The 15467-nt window shown below is 38.0% G+C and overlaps 1 protein-coding gene across 1 annotated transcript in view; it reads right to left on the bottom strand.

The window, feature by feature from the left end:
* The window catches only part of LOC134079729 (uncharacterized), a 58532-nt gene that overhangs the window by 724 nt on the left and 42341 nt on the right, over positions 1-15467 (bottom strand). Inside the window, exons 7-8 of the mRNA XM_062535807.1 lie at positions 3606-3737; positions 419-469 (exon numbers count right to left, since the gene is read on the bottom strand). Coding sequence (XP_062391791.1) covers positions 419-469; positions 3606-3737 — 183 coding nt within the window. The remainder of the gene's footprint in view (positions 1-418; positions 470-3605; positions 3738-15467) is intronic.

Below are 15467 nucleotides of genomic sequence, written 5' to 3'. Positions count from 1 at the left end.
ATCCATTTAAAATGATTTACCTATCAACATCAATTAAACTATCGGTCTGTCAACATTCATTAAATTATCTTTTTATCAACAGCTTTTCAGCTATGCATATTCAATTTTAAACTGTCTATCTTCGCACTATCAACTTTCATAAACTATGACACCATCATGTCTACCCTAGCAACACCTTAGTAACCATATCTACATGATTTATCTGTACATTTTTGCTTTTTCATGCACTTGTAATTTCCTTGGAATTACATTCTCTAGTTTTAAAATGATGTTTGATAGTTTGTTAATAATTTTACTTAACAGTTACATGTAGCCTAGCCCAGTGTTTCTCAAACTATGGGCCGCGGACCGGTACCGGGCCGCGAGAAGATTACCATCGGGCCGCCGGCCGACCCTCTCTGCCGCCTTCAAGACGCACCATGCGGCCGCTGCCGCACCCGTTCTTCTCGGTCATATTGGCACGAGATATCTTCACACAGAAATAACAGGCATAACATATGAAACTGCATAACCTGACCTTTCTAATGACGCTAGCCACTAGTTTCTACGACGAACGGTTCGCGAGATAATTAGCGTTGAAAATTACATACAAAAATAAAATGTCACACTCAGTTCTGCGTCATACAGATTCTTCTCTGTGAAATATCTCATGATTTCGGAACTGCCCTATGGCAAACTGCATATCAAAATAAACAGGAGATCCTACTGATTCCAATGGCATATAGAATGTGTCTGTATAATTAGCGGTAATCACGAAAAATCCCTTTTTGAAATTACATTAAATTTCTGCCTTTTTTCATACCTCCCCATTTCCCCCACTTTAAAATAATGTGTTTTTCATAACAAGTTTTCAGACCCATGTTTATGATATGGCAGATGCTTGATATGGCAATAGATTGAAATGTTATACGTAGGCCTACTACTAGTAATAATAATAGCCTAATAATAGTGATAAATTATCTATCTATCAGGCTTGTGCAAAATTCAGAATTGAATTGAGAATGACTCCTAAATTCCAATTCAATTCTAGGGTTTGAATTTAATTGAATTGAGGTCAAAAACAGGATGTAGAATTACAATTCAAATTTGAATTAAAGAAGAATTGAAATTCAAAGAAATTCATATACATAATTTAAGGGTAGTGTTGAACAATTAAGTTTCACAAAATGTCAGATATGATCGCAACAAACACACAATTTATTGAAAACAGTAATCAATTACATTTCCAAAGTGACCTTCCCAAAACTGAATGCAGATTCAACACATTCTTCCTGTTATGTGACTGTGGAATTGTCTTGAATTGCCATGAATTGAATTCCACTTCCTGTCATTCCAATTCAAGTTAAAATTCAACTTCCTGTGGGGTGGGGCCAATTCGATTCCAATTCCAATTCATGAATTGAATTCTAAAATTCGGAATTGTGCACAAGCCTGCTATCTAAAGGCGTGCATGGTGGCGGGCGGTGGAAGTTGGGGGCATGGGCGGGTGTTCAGAGGGTGTGCAGACGCCTATGCAGGGCCTTGGAACACCAAGGCCTAACATCACAGGGCCCCAGAGCAAAGAAGTTTGAGAAACCCTGGCCTAGCCTACCTTTGTTACAACCTAGACGCAGCCATAAGAAAGTGTGGTAGGCTACAGTTGTAACATAGCGTCATGGTTGTAACAGTGCTAAAATTGTGTTGAAATCTTGAATAACATAGCCTGTAACACAAAACAAAGAACATCTGTTTTCATATATGATCAGCAAAAAAAAGTCCAAATGTATGACTGTTAAAGCTAATTTATTGTAGGCCTATGAGTGATTAACCATTGAAGGCCATATGATACGGTATTATGCTAGCTCACAATAACCTTTAAATAGGCTTATTTAAATTAATGTAAGGAATGTAAAATTATTAATATAAAAAAAGAATACCTTTGGAGCCCCTTTAGTTAGTGAGATTGGTGTATATTTGCTCATTGTAATATCAAGGAAAACAGCAACATGTAGTTATGTTTATTGTCACTTAAGCTATTTTTTTATTTATTTATTTATTTTTAAAGCTCAATGTTTACATCTGTGAAAGGTCTAGGCCTATGTTTTCTATGTTACAGATCGATATCGACATATACCACTACATGGCAGGAATTAATAGTGTGAATCATGTCTGCCATAGAAGTTTAAAATTGTTTTTATCCAGGTTGATTGAAGTGCAGACAGTTTTTTGTAAATCAACAGATCTACAAGTTAAGCAATTGTGTACATAAGTCATACAGAAAAACAATATTTTATATTGACAGTAATTTTACATTGGCTGCCATATAAAAAACATAGAAAGACATAGGTTCCCTTTATAGTAAATGTACACTTCAAACAAAACATACATAATTGTGTGGATTTACATATAAAATGCTATAACATTACACGGAACATATGAAGAAAATATAGTTGATCTTGCACATTACCAATAAATGTGGTACACAATGTTCACTTTATATATAGCCTACTTGTTTCTCATAATATAGTTGTATGAGAAAAATGCAAAAGGGGCCACTTTCAGGAGTAAACCATATGTTGCACATATCATCCTTAAAGATAAATACAGATTTACTACTGAAGTAAATTCTTATAATTTTCTTCCAGTTTTTTTTTTCCCATATGGGTAACCCCCTCAATGTAACAAAACAAAGTGCTTAACAAAGAAATCTCACCCTCTGCTTCAGAAATGAAATTTATAATGATTTATAATGGTGAAAAATCAAAAAGGAGTATATAGACATTTTCCTAACCAAACTGCTCCCACTAATTCCTGCATCCACTTCTGCACTCACACTTGCTCCATGTTCCCTACATCTCTCTTTCTATTTCTCAATGCTCCCTTCTATCTCTCGGTCCCTCTTGTGGTCTCACTCTTTCTCTCTCTCTATTTCATAATGATCCCTCTAGCTCCCTGTCCAAGACCACATACACCACGTATGTAGAACATTACAAAAGTCACTCCTCCAAATGTAACGTCATTAGTCAAAATGGAAGCATACGTTTTAAAAAAAAACGTTATAGCTGAGAATACACTTTTCTCTTTCTTGCCTGCTCCTTTTTTTTCTCTTCTAAGCCTTTCTGCATCCCTCCACATGTCATTAGTATAGATACATCCTCTATTCTTCTCCACCATTCTGTCAATCTTCTCCAGCAGTTCAGTGACCTGATGTCTGTTTCCCATGTCTTTGTTGTTTAAAACATGATATCTCTGTCCACACTCGAGGACCAGATGACTGAGAACTTGGTTCATATTAATGAGCTCTTCTAAGTTCATCCCTTCTAACTGATCTCCATGTGTGAACAGAATGAGTGTGTATTTTAGAGCATTTTCCCCATAAAGCTCTCTGATCAGCTGAACAACCTGTAATTCCTGTTTAGTGAATCTTGAATTTAGAACAATGAGAAAGGCATGAGGTCCTGGACTAGCCTCATGAATACTCCTGCCTAATTCTATAGTTAGTTCATCCTGTGAAAAACTTTGGTCAAACAGCCCTGGAGTATCAACCACAGACACAAGCCTCCCACCAACAACTGCCTGTTTAGCCATAGACTGACGTGTTACGGAGGAGAAGCTAAATTCTGTACGAAATTTCTCTTTGCCCAGTATGGTGTTTCCTGTTGAACTCTTCCCCACACCAGTCTGTCCAAGCATCACAATTCTCATCTCAGGCATAGCAGTGACCACACCAGGAGAGGGGGCTGGGTGTGCTTTCATCTCTGAGGAGACAAAAAAGTTAATTAAATCAGCAGTCATGTTTTATTACAAGAAATGTTGATAATTGTAGGCAGTAGATCATAGTTTATCTCTCTGCATTCATATGTTGTCACTGGCTGGCACACTAAACGTGTGACCGACAGTCTTATAAGAATTCATCTTAAAGGTGCAGTCAGCAATAGCTGGTGAAAACCACAAAAGACCAGCTAAAGCCAGCTACCAGCATAAGCTGGTTTCTTGATGTTTTTTTCAGTAGGGTCCCTGCTGAAAAGAGAGGCTAGCCTATAATCAATAGGCTACATGAAGCGGTTTTGATAGCCTAAAAGCTAGAATTAGGCTACTGGCTTGGAACATATATAGCCCACTGGCATATAGCCTATACTGTCACTGAACAGGTTACTACACATGCATGCCCCTTTATCAATAGTGAACATGCCTTTAATTAAAGAATATAACTAAACATGGCAATATTAATGTGTTAACATGTAAACTCATCGCATGGGAACCGAACCCGAGAACACGCAAAACATGATACGATTACTTTCCTGTTGCGCTGCGCATGACACCACGAAAAATGCAGATAATGTAGAGCTGCAAGATTCCTTGAACAACACATGTCAAGTTCAAACATTGTGTTCATGCTGTGTTGTAACTGATCCTCCCCTTCAGTTGTCCACTGCATTTAGTAATAGTAAATGGCATAGAAATAGTATTTAGTAAGAGTAAATACTGTACCCTTTTTTTTTTAATATCACGTGTATAGAAAGCGAATTAGCATATTTTGACTAATCAGCACAAATAAAGGGTTTCGGTTGCCCCACTTGTGTTTGGGTGACATTTTATGATAGTTAATGAAGATTCTTTTCCTGTTATGTGCAGTGTAAATTCTGGTCATGTTTATGTTAAATGTCCGATATGCAAATTATCTCATCAACTATGCGTGATATAAAAATGCCCCAAGCAGAAATGGATTCTATGTGGAAAAAGTAGCTACTAAAGAATCGAGAACAGTTTGGTTATGACCATAATCAGATCGTTATGGATTTTGCCCTTTCTACACACAGCTAATAAGGAAATAGAATTGTTATTTAAACAAGGTGAACTTCTCCCCACTGTGGAATGTAGATAGGGATGCTACAAGGACAGGAATTCAAACACACCCAACATTATCTGTTGATGTCATTGTGGTTCATTGACATGCAGTATGTCATTTTTTTCTGTTAAGGATTGGCATAGAGGCACTAGGACTGGTTTCTATTGTCGGTGCCTTTTGCTCTGTGAACTTGCACAGGCAAACTTTCCTATAACTGAAATACCGTAAAACCATTGTGAGACTCTCTGAAACCAGTTGGAACAGTTTCATGTCTCTGTTGTTGAGATTACGAGAGTAATCTTGTTTGGGCTGTTTTTAATTATTGGGCTAGGCCCGAGTTTCATTTGACCATTTGCTTAAGTACAGCGTACAGGTGCATTGGAATGCTTCTGCAGATCACTCAGTCAATAATAATAATAAAAAAACAACATTCATTATTCATTCAATCAGTAAAACCACAGATAAATAACAATGATCAGAATTCTGTAGGTGGGTGCGTGTGTGCGTGTGTGCGTGTGTGCGTGTGTGCGTGTGTGTGTGTGTGTGTGTGTGCGCATGTGTAAAAAGGGAAAATCGGGGCTGTCCAATTTATCAAACCATATTATGTTACAATGACTTAAAACAGTCTAGTTCTGAATGAAACACATCCTTTTCCATTTTTTCAATTGAATCAAGTAAGGAAAGCATATATACTAGGGGAAAAAGGAAAATACGGGTTGTTACATTTACCAAACTCAAAACACGAAATTAAACAAACTAACATAATTCTATCAACACAGACGTTTACATTGAAAGTCTGAAGTTCTAAGTTATTTGCCTCAAGTGTGTAATGTGGAGTGGGTAAGACTGTTATAGTGGCAGGCTAGTACATACTGTTGACTTGTGCTAGCCAAGCACCAACAGATTCTGCAACTAGAAGGACTTCATGAAATGCGCTGAAAATGGTCTCCACTTATACACTGCTCAAAAAAATGAAGGGAACACTGGTTCATAGGAGTATAGCATCAAATCAGTCACACTTGTGGGATATTGTTGCCATTGACAGCTGTCATTATGTTTATCAGAGGTCAGACAATCAGAAAATAATGACCGGTAGAACTTTGGGGAAATCCAATTCAAGTCAATGGAGCGTTCTGTTTGCAGCCGTATAATAATATGTGTTAACCAGTTATTTCAGTTTGCATTATATTTCCCATGTGTCGCCAATGGTTAAAGTTTTCATTCGGGAGCATATAAATGGGCGAGAACAAATAATAGGCCTCCAGACGGAAATTGTTCACCTATCGCCTTAGTTGGGTTAAACTATCACAGACGGTATATTAATATTAATAATTGAACATTGATTGTATTAGAAAAAAGAAAACAAAACACGTAGGCTATATTGTGAGTTTAGTGATCGACTGTACTGCTACTGTACTGTACTTTTCACCTTTATTCAGGTGAATTATATGTTGGCATAAGATGAAGGATAGATGAATTTCTTTGCAAAATGCATTGAAAAGAGGTAATAATAGACCAGACTTGATTGAATAGAGACCACATATAAGAAAATGGACAACATATCCACATTAGTCCCTGTCAACACAAGTGTGACTCGAAGGTCAGGATTATTGGGCTCTAAAACAGTTTGTCGACATTATAGCTTCCGAAGAGGATTCAGTTTGCACACATTGGACATATAACATTGAAAAAAAAATTTCTTGGCTCGAGGTGCTACTCAATTTATTCTTCAAAGTTGTCAGGTCTGGGTATGCAATGATTTAATATGAATTCCACGCAAGTACATGAGGTCCCTGATTGCTACTGTCATTAATGACCCTTCAGAAATGTAGGCTATGAATTAAGGAAATATAATCATTTACCAAATACAATTTTTTTTAATAAAACCAGAACCTGATAAAGCAGAAATGCAATTAATATCACATAAGCAAACCTGCCTTTGCCCAGCGTATCATCGTTGTTCTTCATTATGGGGTGTTGGCTGTGGATTTAAAAAAAAACAAGGTATTATTCCATAGCAAGTTCTACAGGCTACTCCAGTCCTAAATAAATGCTAATTTTAACATGTCTTAAACAGCAGAAACATGGAGGTTATTTGTATCTGAGGGTTAAATAGACTGTCTAATGCACCTAATCACCTATCCCAAAATATACCAAATTACTTATAGACATGTGGTCATAAAGTGTTCATACACCATTTAAAACATAAAAACATAAACCCAGTGTTTATTAATTTTATCGCACATTAACATTTTCCTTTGTGTGACTTAATACCCCAAAACAACAATCAGTGATCACCAAATTTCACCTGGGCATGTTATGTCTTAGACATGTCATGTCTTTACATCTCTCCAAAAACAATACTAAGTTATCAGCACACACAATATTTTTAAATGCAGGCCTAAATAATTTTCAAAACACTTACCCTGAGTATCATAGATGACCAGGCTGCTCCCGAGGCGTCTTAGATCACGCTATTTCACAAATGTAGCCGCATTGCATGGGTATGGTGTATATACAGGATCATTTTCTTTCACTTTTAATTTGAGATGTGTCAAGGTGTGCGCCCTCTGGTGGAGTAAACAGGATCTCTCTTTTAGAAGTAGGCTAATCTCACCTGAATCAAATAGGCCTAACAGTCGACATGTCCATTTAGCCATACAGAACATATTACATTTCACTCACCCATTTTAAATGAGCAGAGCAGCAAATGTGGACTTTTATGAGTCTCGACTCGTGGGAAAAGACAGGGATAATATCAGTTGTAAGAAAAGATGATGTTGAGGTAGTCAAGCCTTTTATTAGAAGGAATGAATTGGGTAGGTGGAAGACTGTGTTACCGGCCTCAAGCCTAGGGGAACTTGGGCCAGCACAAACCCTTTTACACTTAAAAGTAAAAGAACAAAGAAGGCAGGTGTTTAGGCATGGAGACAATGGAGTTCCTTTTTTTTTTTTTATTATTAAAGATCAATATAAAAAAGATGCATTAAAAGGATTATTTCCTAAATACTTGACTTTCATTCATTAACATAATCATAAGATTAACACAGCCATAAGATCACAGATTACACAAGGTTCTCACATTAAAACTAGAGCTCTCACTCAATCACCACCACTAAATGAACACATTTCATCTCAACATACAACCATCACTGCATACCCAATCATAACCATCTTATACATCAAAGATTAAACTGCCATGCCACTGCCATGTGCTTGTTAATTCATTACTCAACAAATGCTCAAACAAACAGTAAACTGTATCAGTGCCATGTGCTTAATTCATTCATCCACATTGCTCAAACAAACATTACAACCTGAATATATATATTGTTCCACAAAGTGGGACAGCTCAAGTCATTAGATCATTTTAACACAGACAATTTATCAGTTCAAAACCCATAAGAAAATAGTCACTTTACCTTAAAAGTAAAAGAACAAAGAAGGCAGGTGTTTAGGCATGGAGACAATGGAGTTCAAAGTAGGATCCCAAACTCCTTCTCTTTATCCTGCCTACCCAGGTGAGTGCGGTGACGTGGCACACACCATTGCTCCCTAGTGGACTGGAGTTGACCCAGTATGATGTCACCATCTCAAAGCATATTAATAATACTGTGTACCAATACTAGGGAAGGGGGACTGTAGGTTAGCACATTAGTCATCCGCTACAACTGCATTAGTTGTGGGAGGAATACATTATGAAGTTATATAGTGCATCTGTTTAGCAGGCTATTCAACCATGTTATAGGTGGCAAGAAGGACTCAGGAAGTAGTGAGGGTAAAGATAACTGGACTGAGGCTCAGACATTATAGGATAGGGTATAGACCTCTGAAGTTCGCCTACAAAAAGGATCCAAAGCTGCCATCTTTGCCCATATAAGGAGATCCGGGAGTTGATTGAAGCTAACTGCCTATGGCAAGTTGCATTGTAAGTTAGCTCTGGGGTAGCAAAGATCAAAGTGTGCCGTCTTCACCTACCGAAGATCACAGTATCCACCAGACGGCAGTGGACAAAACTGCATAGCGAAAAACGTCTGCATTTCCAATGTCATCATCCCCGCGAGAGTTTAACAGGTGCGATAATTAAAACTCCCCATGTTATTTTCCCATAGAAAAAATCGCAAGATACCGGATCTCCTTATTTGGGCAAAGATGGTAGCTTTTTTGTAGGCGAACTTCAGAGGTCTATATGGAGGCACGGTGGGAAGGGTGCAGCATGTGGGGATACTATAATAAAACTGAGAGGGTGCAAAAGCAAGATCTAAATGCAAGACGGAACAGAAGAATGGTGCTACAAGAAGCAATGAACTTGGTCCATTCAGGGCAAATATCAGTGTACTTCACATTACCACATACTGTACGTACTGTATGTACAGCAGAGGTGTCAGAAGTAAAAGTACAAAGTAAAAACAGTACAGGTGATTTCACTAATGAGCTGCTCCACCTGGCTTAAATGTTTTGCTAATTAGAATCAGCTAATTAAGTAAATGGTTGGAACAAAAATGTGAGCTGGACTTTTACCCCCCCCCCCCCCCACCCCCCCCCCCCCCACCCCACCCACACACCCCACACCCCACACCCCACACACACACACACACACACACTCAACTACTAGTCCTAGCTACAGCAGTTAGGGATTGTGGGTACATTTTACTGTCTTGTTAATGTTAATATTGTTTTTTTGTGTGTCTCTGCACTCTTTATTGTGGCTTTTTTTTTGGATGTGTATGACATAGAACAACTGATGAGTATGAGGGATTTTCAGAGTATTGTCAGGATAACCATTGATGAGAAGACCATTGTTAAAATATATGGACATTTTAGAGAGTAGACACAGTTCTTCGAAGGAGCAATGTGAAATTGATTTCTTTCTCAATTTACATTCATCTGCTCCCTTTGGGGTGTCACAAAGTTGTGCACTCAGAGCTTGCTTACAATGGCCGGGTTTCCCAGATTCGTTAAGAAGCTCTTAAGTGCCAAGAACTTCTCAGAAGCGTTATAAGAAAGCTCCTAAGAAGGTCATAGCACTTAAGAGCTTATGAATCTGGGAAACCCGGCCATTATCTGCAGGAGAATTTGGGCCCTATGCCCGACAGTAATTCTGGGCCTCCCAATAATACATAGTTTATATCAGGGAAGGGGCTCTCTTCCTTGCAGATTTCAGTTTTCTCCACAACGATATCATTGCACAACATAATTCTTAACTTTTCGTAGACTGCTCACTCTGCTATCAGTATTCAAATGTTGAGGCAATTGATCTACCATTAGTCAGGAGTTTAACATGGTTTTAAACTCCAACTCCCAACTCTAGTTTAAAACCATGTTGACCTCCAAACTAGTGAAAGTGCAATTGCCCTGTTCAGTCCGAAAGTGCTGATTGAGTTGGCAACAGCATCGAAGATATTTGTCCTTAGCACAGGGTTAAGATGTTGTAGATAGTCATCTACTTGATGGTTTATGGCACAAATAAACAATTTCATGACAACATGACAACAACAGTATAGCCTTTAGTGTAACTGTCACTTAGTTGCATTTTATTTCAAGTTTAAATTTCAGTAGCCTAGGGTTGTAATATCCTAAAGAATAAGTTGACTTGGGCTGTGGCATTATGGGAACAAACTTCAGCTAATTGTTATTGTTGTTTAGACTTGTTTGTTGTTTTTGTAAGTAGTACCAACTTAAGTCAGTCAGACGATTTCTTTTCACTTTGTGTTAACTCATATTACTCAATTGTAAAAGTTTGTAAGACAAAATCACAAAAAAAGTTTAGATAACTGTTTGTTTCTCATTTACCACATCTTTCAGATTTTTTGAGTTAGGCTATATTCAGAGGTGTAAAAGTCCAGCTCACATTTTTGTTCCAACCATTTACTTAATTAGCTGATTCTAATTAGCAAAACATTTAAGCCAGGTGGAGCAGCTCATTAGTGAAATCACCTGTACTGTTTTTACTTTGTACTTTTACTTCTGACACCTCTGATGTACAGTATGTGATATTTATGACTTTCGTGTTGCAACAGTATGGAAAGCATCTTCGAGATCTTCACCTTCAGCATTACAATCACATTTTCCTTAAAAATATGTCGAGAACATTGTGAAAGTCAGATAAAATATGAATAATACATTGTTATGCATGATTAATTTTAGTACATGTCTGAGTGGAAGTGTGTGTGTGTGTGTGTGTGAGAGAGAGAGCGAGAGAGTGAGTGAGTGAGTGAGTGAGTGAGTGAGTGAGTGAGTGAGTGAGTGAGATAATGGCTCCTGTGGCCAACATCCCCCAAAGTGTTACAGTAGGTCCCCCACAGTCTGCTAGGACTGAAGTGTATGAAAATAGCATGGATATGGATGAGGTACTTCTAAATAATACTTCAAAATAGGCACTTTTTAGCCTGGTTATCACCAGACCAAGCTCAATCTTTTAAGACTGAACATTAGTCTGCTCTGTATTTTCTACTGCACAATCAGCGGGCATAGTTCAAATGAGTCTGTATGCATTTGGATAGTCCTTCAACCAACCAACCAGACCAACGATCCAGGTGTGCCACCTAATTTATGCAGAGGTGTCAGAAGTAAAAGTACAAAGTAAAAACAGTACAGGTGATTTCACTAATGAGCTGCTACACCTGGCTTAAATGTTTTGCTAATTAGAATCAGGTAATTGAGTGAATGGTTGGAACAAAAATGTGAGCTGGACTTTTACACCTCTGAATATAGCCTAACTCAAAAAATCAGAAAGACGTGGTAAATGAGAAACAAACAGTTATCTAAACTTTTTTTTGTGATTTTGTCTTACAAACTTTTACAATTGAGTAATATGAGTTAACACAAAGTGAAAAGAAATCGTCTGACTGACTTAAGTTAGTTGGTACTACTTACAAAAACAAGTCTAAACAACAACAACAATTAGCTGAAGTTTGTTCCCATAATGCCACAGCCCAAGTCAACTTATTCTTTAGGATATTACATATATAATATAACCAGAGGTGTCAGAAGTAAAAGTAGAAAGTAAAAACAGTACAGGTGATTTCACTAATGAGCTGCTCCACCTGGCTTAAATGTTTTGCTAATTAGAATCAGCTAATTAAGTAAATGGTTGGAACAAAAATGTGAGCTGGACTTTTACACCTCAGAATATATAGCCTAACTCAAAAAAATCAGAAAGACGTGGTAAATGAGAAACAAACAGTTATCTAAACTTTTTTTTGTGATTTCGTCTTACAAACTTTTACAATTGAGTAGTATGAGTTAACACAAAGTAAAAAGAAATCGACTGACTGACTTTAGTTGGTGCTACTTACAAAAACAAGTCTAAACAACAATAAAAATTAGCTGAAGTTTGTTCCCATAATGCCACAGCCCAAGTCAACTTATTCTTTAAGATATTACATGTAACCCTAGGCCACTGAAATTTAATCTTGAAATAAAATGCAACTAAGTGAAAGTTACACTAAAGGCTATACTGTTGTTGTCATGTTGTCATGAAAATGTTTATTTGTGCCATAAACCATCAAGTAGATGACCATCTACAACATCTTAATCCCGTGCCAAGATTCTATGTATTTGATCTTGTTGCCAACTCAATCAGCACTTTCAGACTGAACAGGGCAATTGCACTTTCACTAGTTTGGAGGTAAACATGGTTTAAACTAGAGTTGGAGTTTAAAACCGTGTTAAACTCCTGACTAACGGAAGATCAATTGGTTCAATATTTCAATACCGAAATCCATCCAATTGCAAGCATGCAGCACTGACAGGGGGCCTAAGCCCCTTCCCTGACATACTGTAAAGTACATATTATTGGGAGGCCCAGAATAACTGTCGGGCATAGGGCCCAAGTGCTTCTGCAGATAATGTCTGGATTTCTCAGATTCATTAAGAAACTCTTAAGTGCTATAAACTTCTTAGGAGCTTTAGAATGCTTCTAAGAAGCTCTTGGCACTTAAGAGCTTCTTAACGAATCTGGGAGACCCAGCCATTGTAAGCAAGCACTGAGTGCTCAACTTTGTGACATCCCAAAGGGAGCAGATGAATGTAAATTGAGAAAGTAGTCAATTTCACATGGCACCTTTGGGGAACTATGTGTATTCTCTAAAATGTCCATATATTTTAACAATGGTCTTCTCATCAATGGTTATCCTGACAATGCTCTGAAAATCCCTTATACTCATCAGTTGTTCTATAGAACATAGATGTCATACACATCCAAAAAATCCACAATAAAGAGTGCAGAGACACACAAAAAAAGCATTATTAACATTAAAAAGACAGTAAAATTTACCCACAATCCCTAACTGCTGTAGCTGACAGGTTGAGTGTGTGTGTGTGAGTGAGTGTGTGTGTGTGTGTGTGTGTGTGTGTGGGGGGGGGGGGGGCTAAAGTCCAGCTCACATTTTTGTTCCAACCACTCACTTAATTAGCTGATTCTAATTAGCAAAACATTTAAGCCAGGTGGAGCAGCTCATTAGTGAAATCACCTGTACTGTTTTTACTTTGTACTTTTACTTCTGACACCTCTGAATATAACCCTAGGCTACTGAAATTTAAACTTGAAATAAAATGCAACTAAGTGACAGTTACACTAAAGGCTATACTGTTGTTGTCATGTTGTCATGAAAATGTTTATTTGTGCCATAAACCATCAAGTAGATGACTATCTACAACATCTTAACCCTGTGCTAAGGATGTATGTTTTCAATGCTATTGCCAACTCAATCAGCACTTTCGGACTGAACAGGGCAATTGCACTTTCACTAGTTTGGGGGTTAACATGGTTTTAAACTAGAGTTGGAAGTTGGAGTTTAAAACCATGTTAAACTGGTAGATCAATTGCCTCAACATTTGAATACTGATAGCAGAGTGAGCAGTCTACGAAAAGTTAAGAATTATGTTGTGCAATGATATCGTTGTGGAGAAAACTGAAGTCAATTCCATCCAATTGCAAGGAAGAGAGCCCCTTCCCTGATATAAACTATGTATTATTGGGAGGACCAGAATTACTGTCGGGCATAGGGCCCAAATTCTCCTGCAGATAATGGCCGGGTTTCCCAGATTCATTAAGAAGCTCTTAAGTGCTATGACCTTCTTAGGAGCTTTCTTAGAACGCTTCTAAGAAGTTCTTGGCACTTAAGAGCTTCTTAACGAATCTGGGAAACCCGGCCATTGTAAGCAAGCTCTGAGTGCACAACTTTGTGACACCCCAAAGGGAGCAAATGAATGTAAATTGAGAAAGAGTTCAATTTCACATTGCTCCTTCAAGGAACTGTGTCTACCTTCTAAAATGTCCATATATTTTAACAATGGTCTTCTCATCAATGGTTATCCTGACAATACTCTGAAAATCCCTCATACTCATCAGTTGTTCTATGTCATACACATCCAAAAAAAAAAGCCACAATAAAGAGTGCAGAGACACACAAAAAAACATTATTAACATTAACAAGACAGTAAAATTTACCCACAATCCCTAACTGCTGTAGCTAGGACTAGTTGTAGGGTAAAAGTCCAGCTCACATTTTTGTTCCAACCATTCACTCAATTACCTGATTCTAATTAGCAAAACATTTAAGCCAGGTGTAGCAGCTCATTAGTGAAATCACCTGTACTGTTTTTACTTTGTACTTTTACTTCTGACACCTCTGAATTTATGATATGGTCCCTGCAGATTTGTAATGGAAAGAGGATAGAAGAGCTGCAGGGCGAAATCAAAGCGCCGGCATCGAGCTGGATTTACCCAGTCTAGTACTCCTGCACAATTTAATGCATCTTAAATTCATTTTAAGCGGTAAAAATCACTACCATGTCAAGGCGTTTATATATATATATATATATATATATGTGTGTGTGTGTGTCAAAGTCTGTAGGACTATTGACTTCGTATCATACACAGGCAAGTGTGAGGTGTGGGCCAGGTACACCACTTTAGTGAGCCTGTCCTCTAGCTAAAGGGAGCATATGGAACAACAACACAAACAACAACAATAATAATATGCAGCAGGAAAGGGTAGGGTGGTGGGCCAGGGTGCCTCCCTTTAGTGAGTCCATCTTGTGGCTAAGGTAAGGGAAAGGGTGAGGTTTGATAAGGAAGACAAGGAGGAACAATATAAGTACATACTGTACACATGGCCATATATAAGGCTATATAAATACAAATATACAATCAAATTATCTTAATAAAGAGGGTGGGGGTGTGGGCCAGGGTGCACAACTTCCAAGTTCAAGTTCAAGTTTTTTTTATTGTCACATATACTTACTGCATTGTAGTGAAATTCTTGTGCCACCGTTGCAATAAGGAGGGGTAAATAAACAGTAGGTAGTGTGTGTGGGGGGGCACATATAGCCAAACTATTCATATATGTACACATCATACAGTCATTCACAAACACAACCAGCATAAAGTATAAATAAGCCTCATGGGTATGGGACATGACCATTCAATATTCTGACAGCTTGCGGAAAGAAATTATCTTTGATTCGTGTGGTGTGAGTGGTGATGCTCTGGTAGCGCTTGCCAGAGGGAATGAGCTGGATGGCTGACATCTTTGATGATGGACGTAGCCCTCCTCTGACAGCGTGTGGAGTACATCGTTTGAAGCTGAGGGAGGTCAGCCCCAATGATCTTGGATGCAGTCCTGGCAGTCCT

The sequence above is a fragment of the Sardina pilchardus genome, chromosome 5 (genome assembly GCF_963854185.1).
Source record: "Sardina pilchardus chromosome 5, fSarPil1.1, whole genome shotgun sequence".
Taxonomy (NCBI): Eukaryota; Metazoa; Chordata; class Actinopteri; order Clupeiformes; family Clupeidae; genus Sardina; species Sardina pilchardus.
Note: the sequence above shows the minus strand (reverse complement) of the source record. Positions and strands in the feature narration are given on the sequence as shown.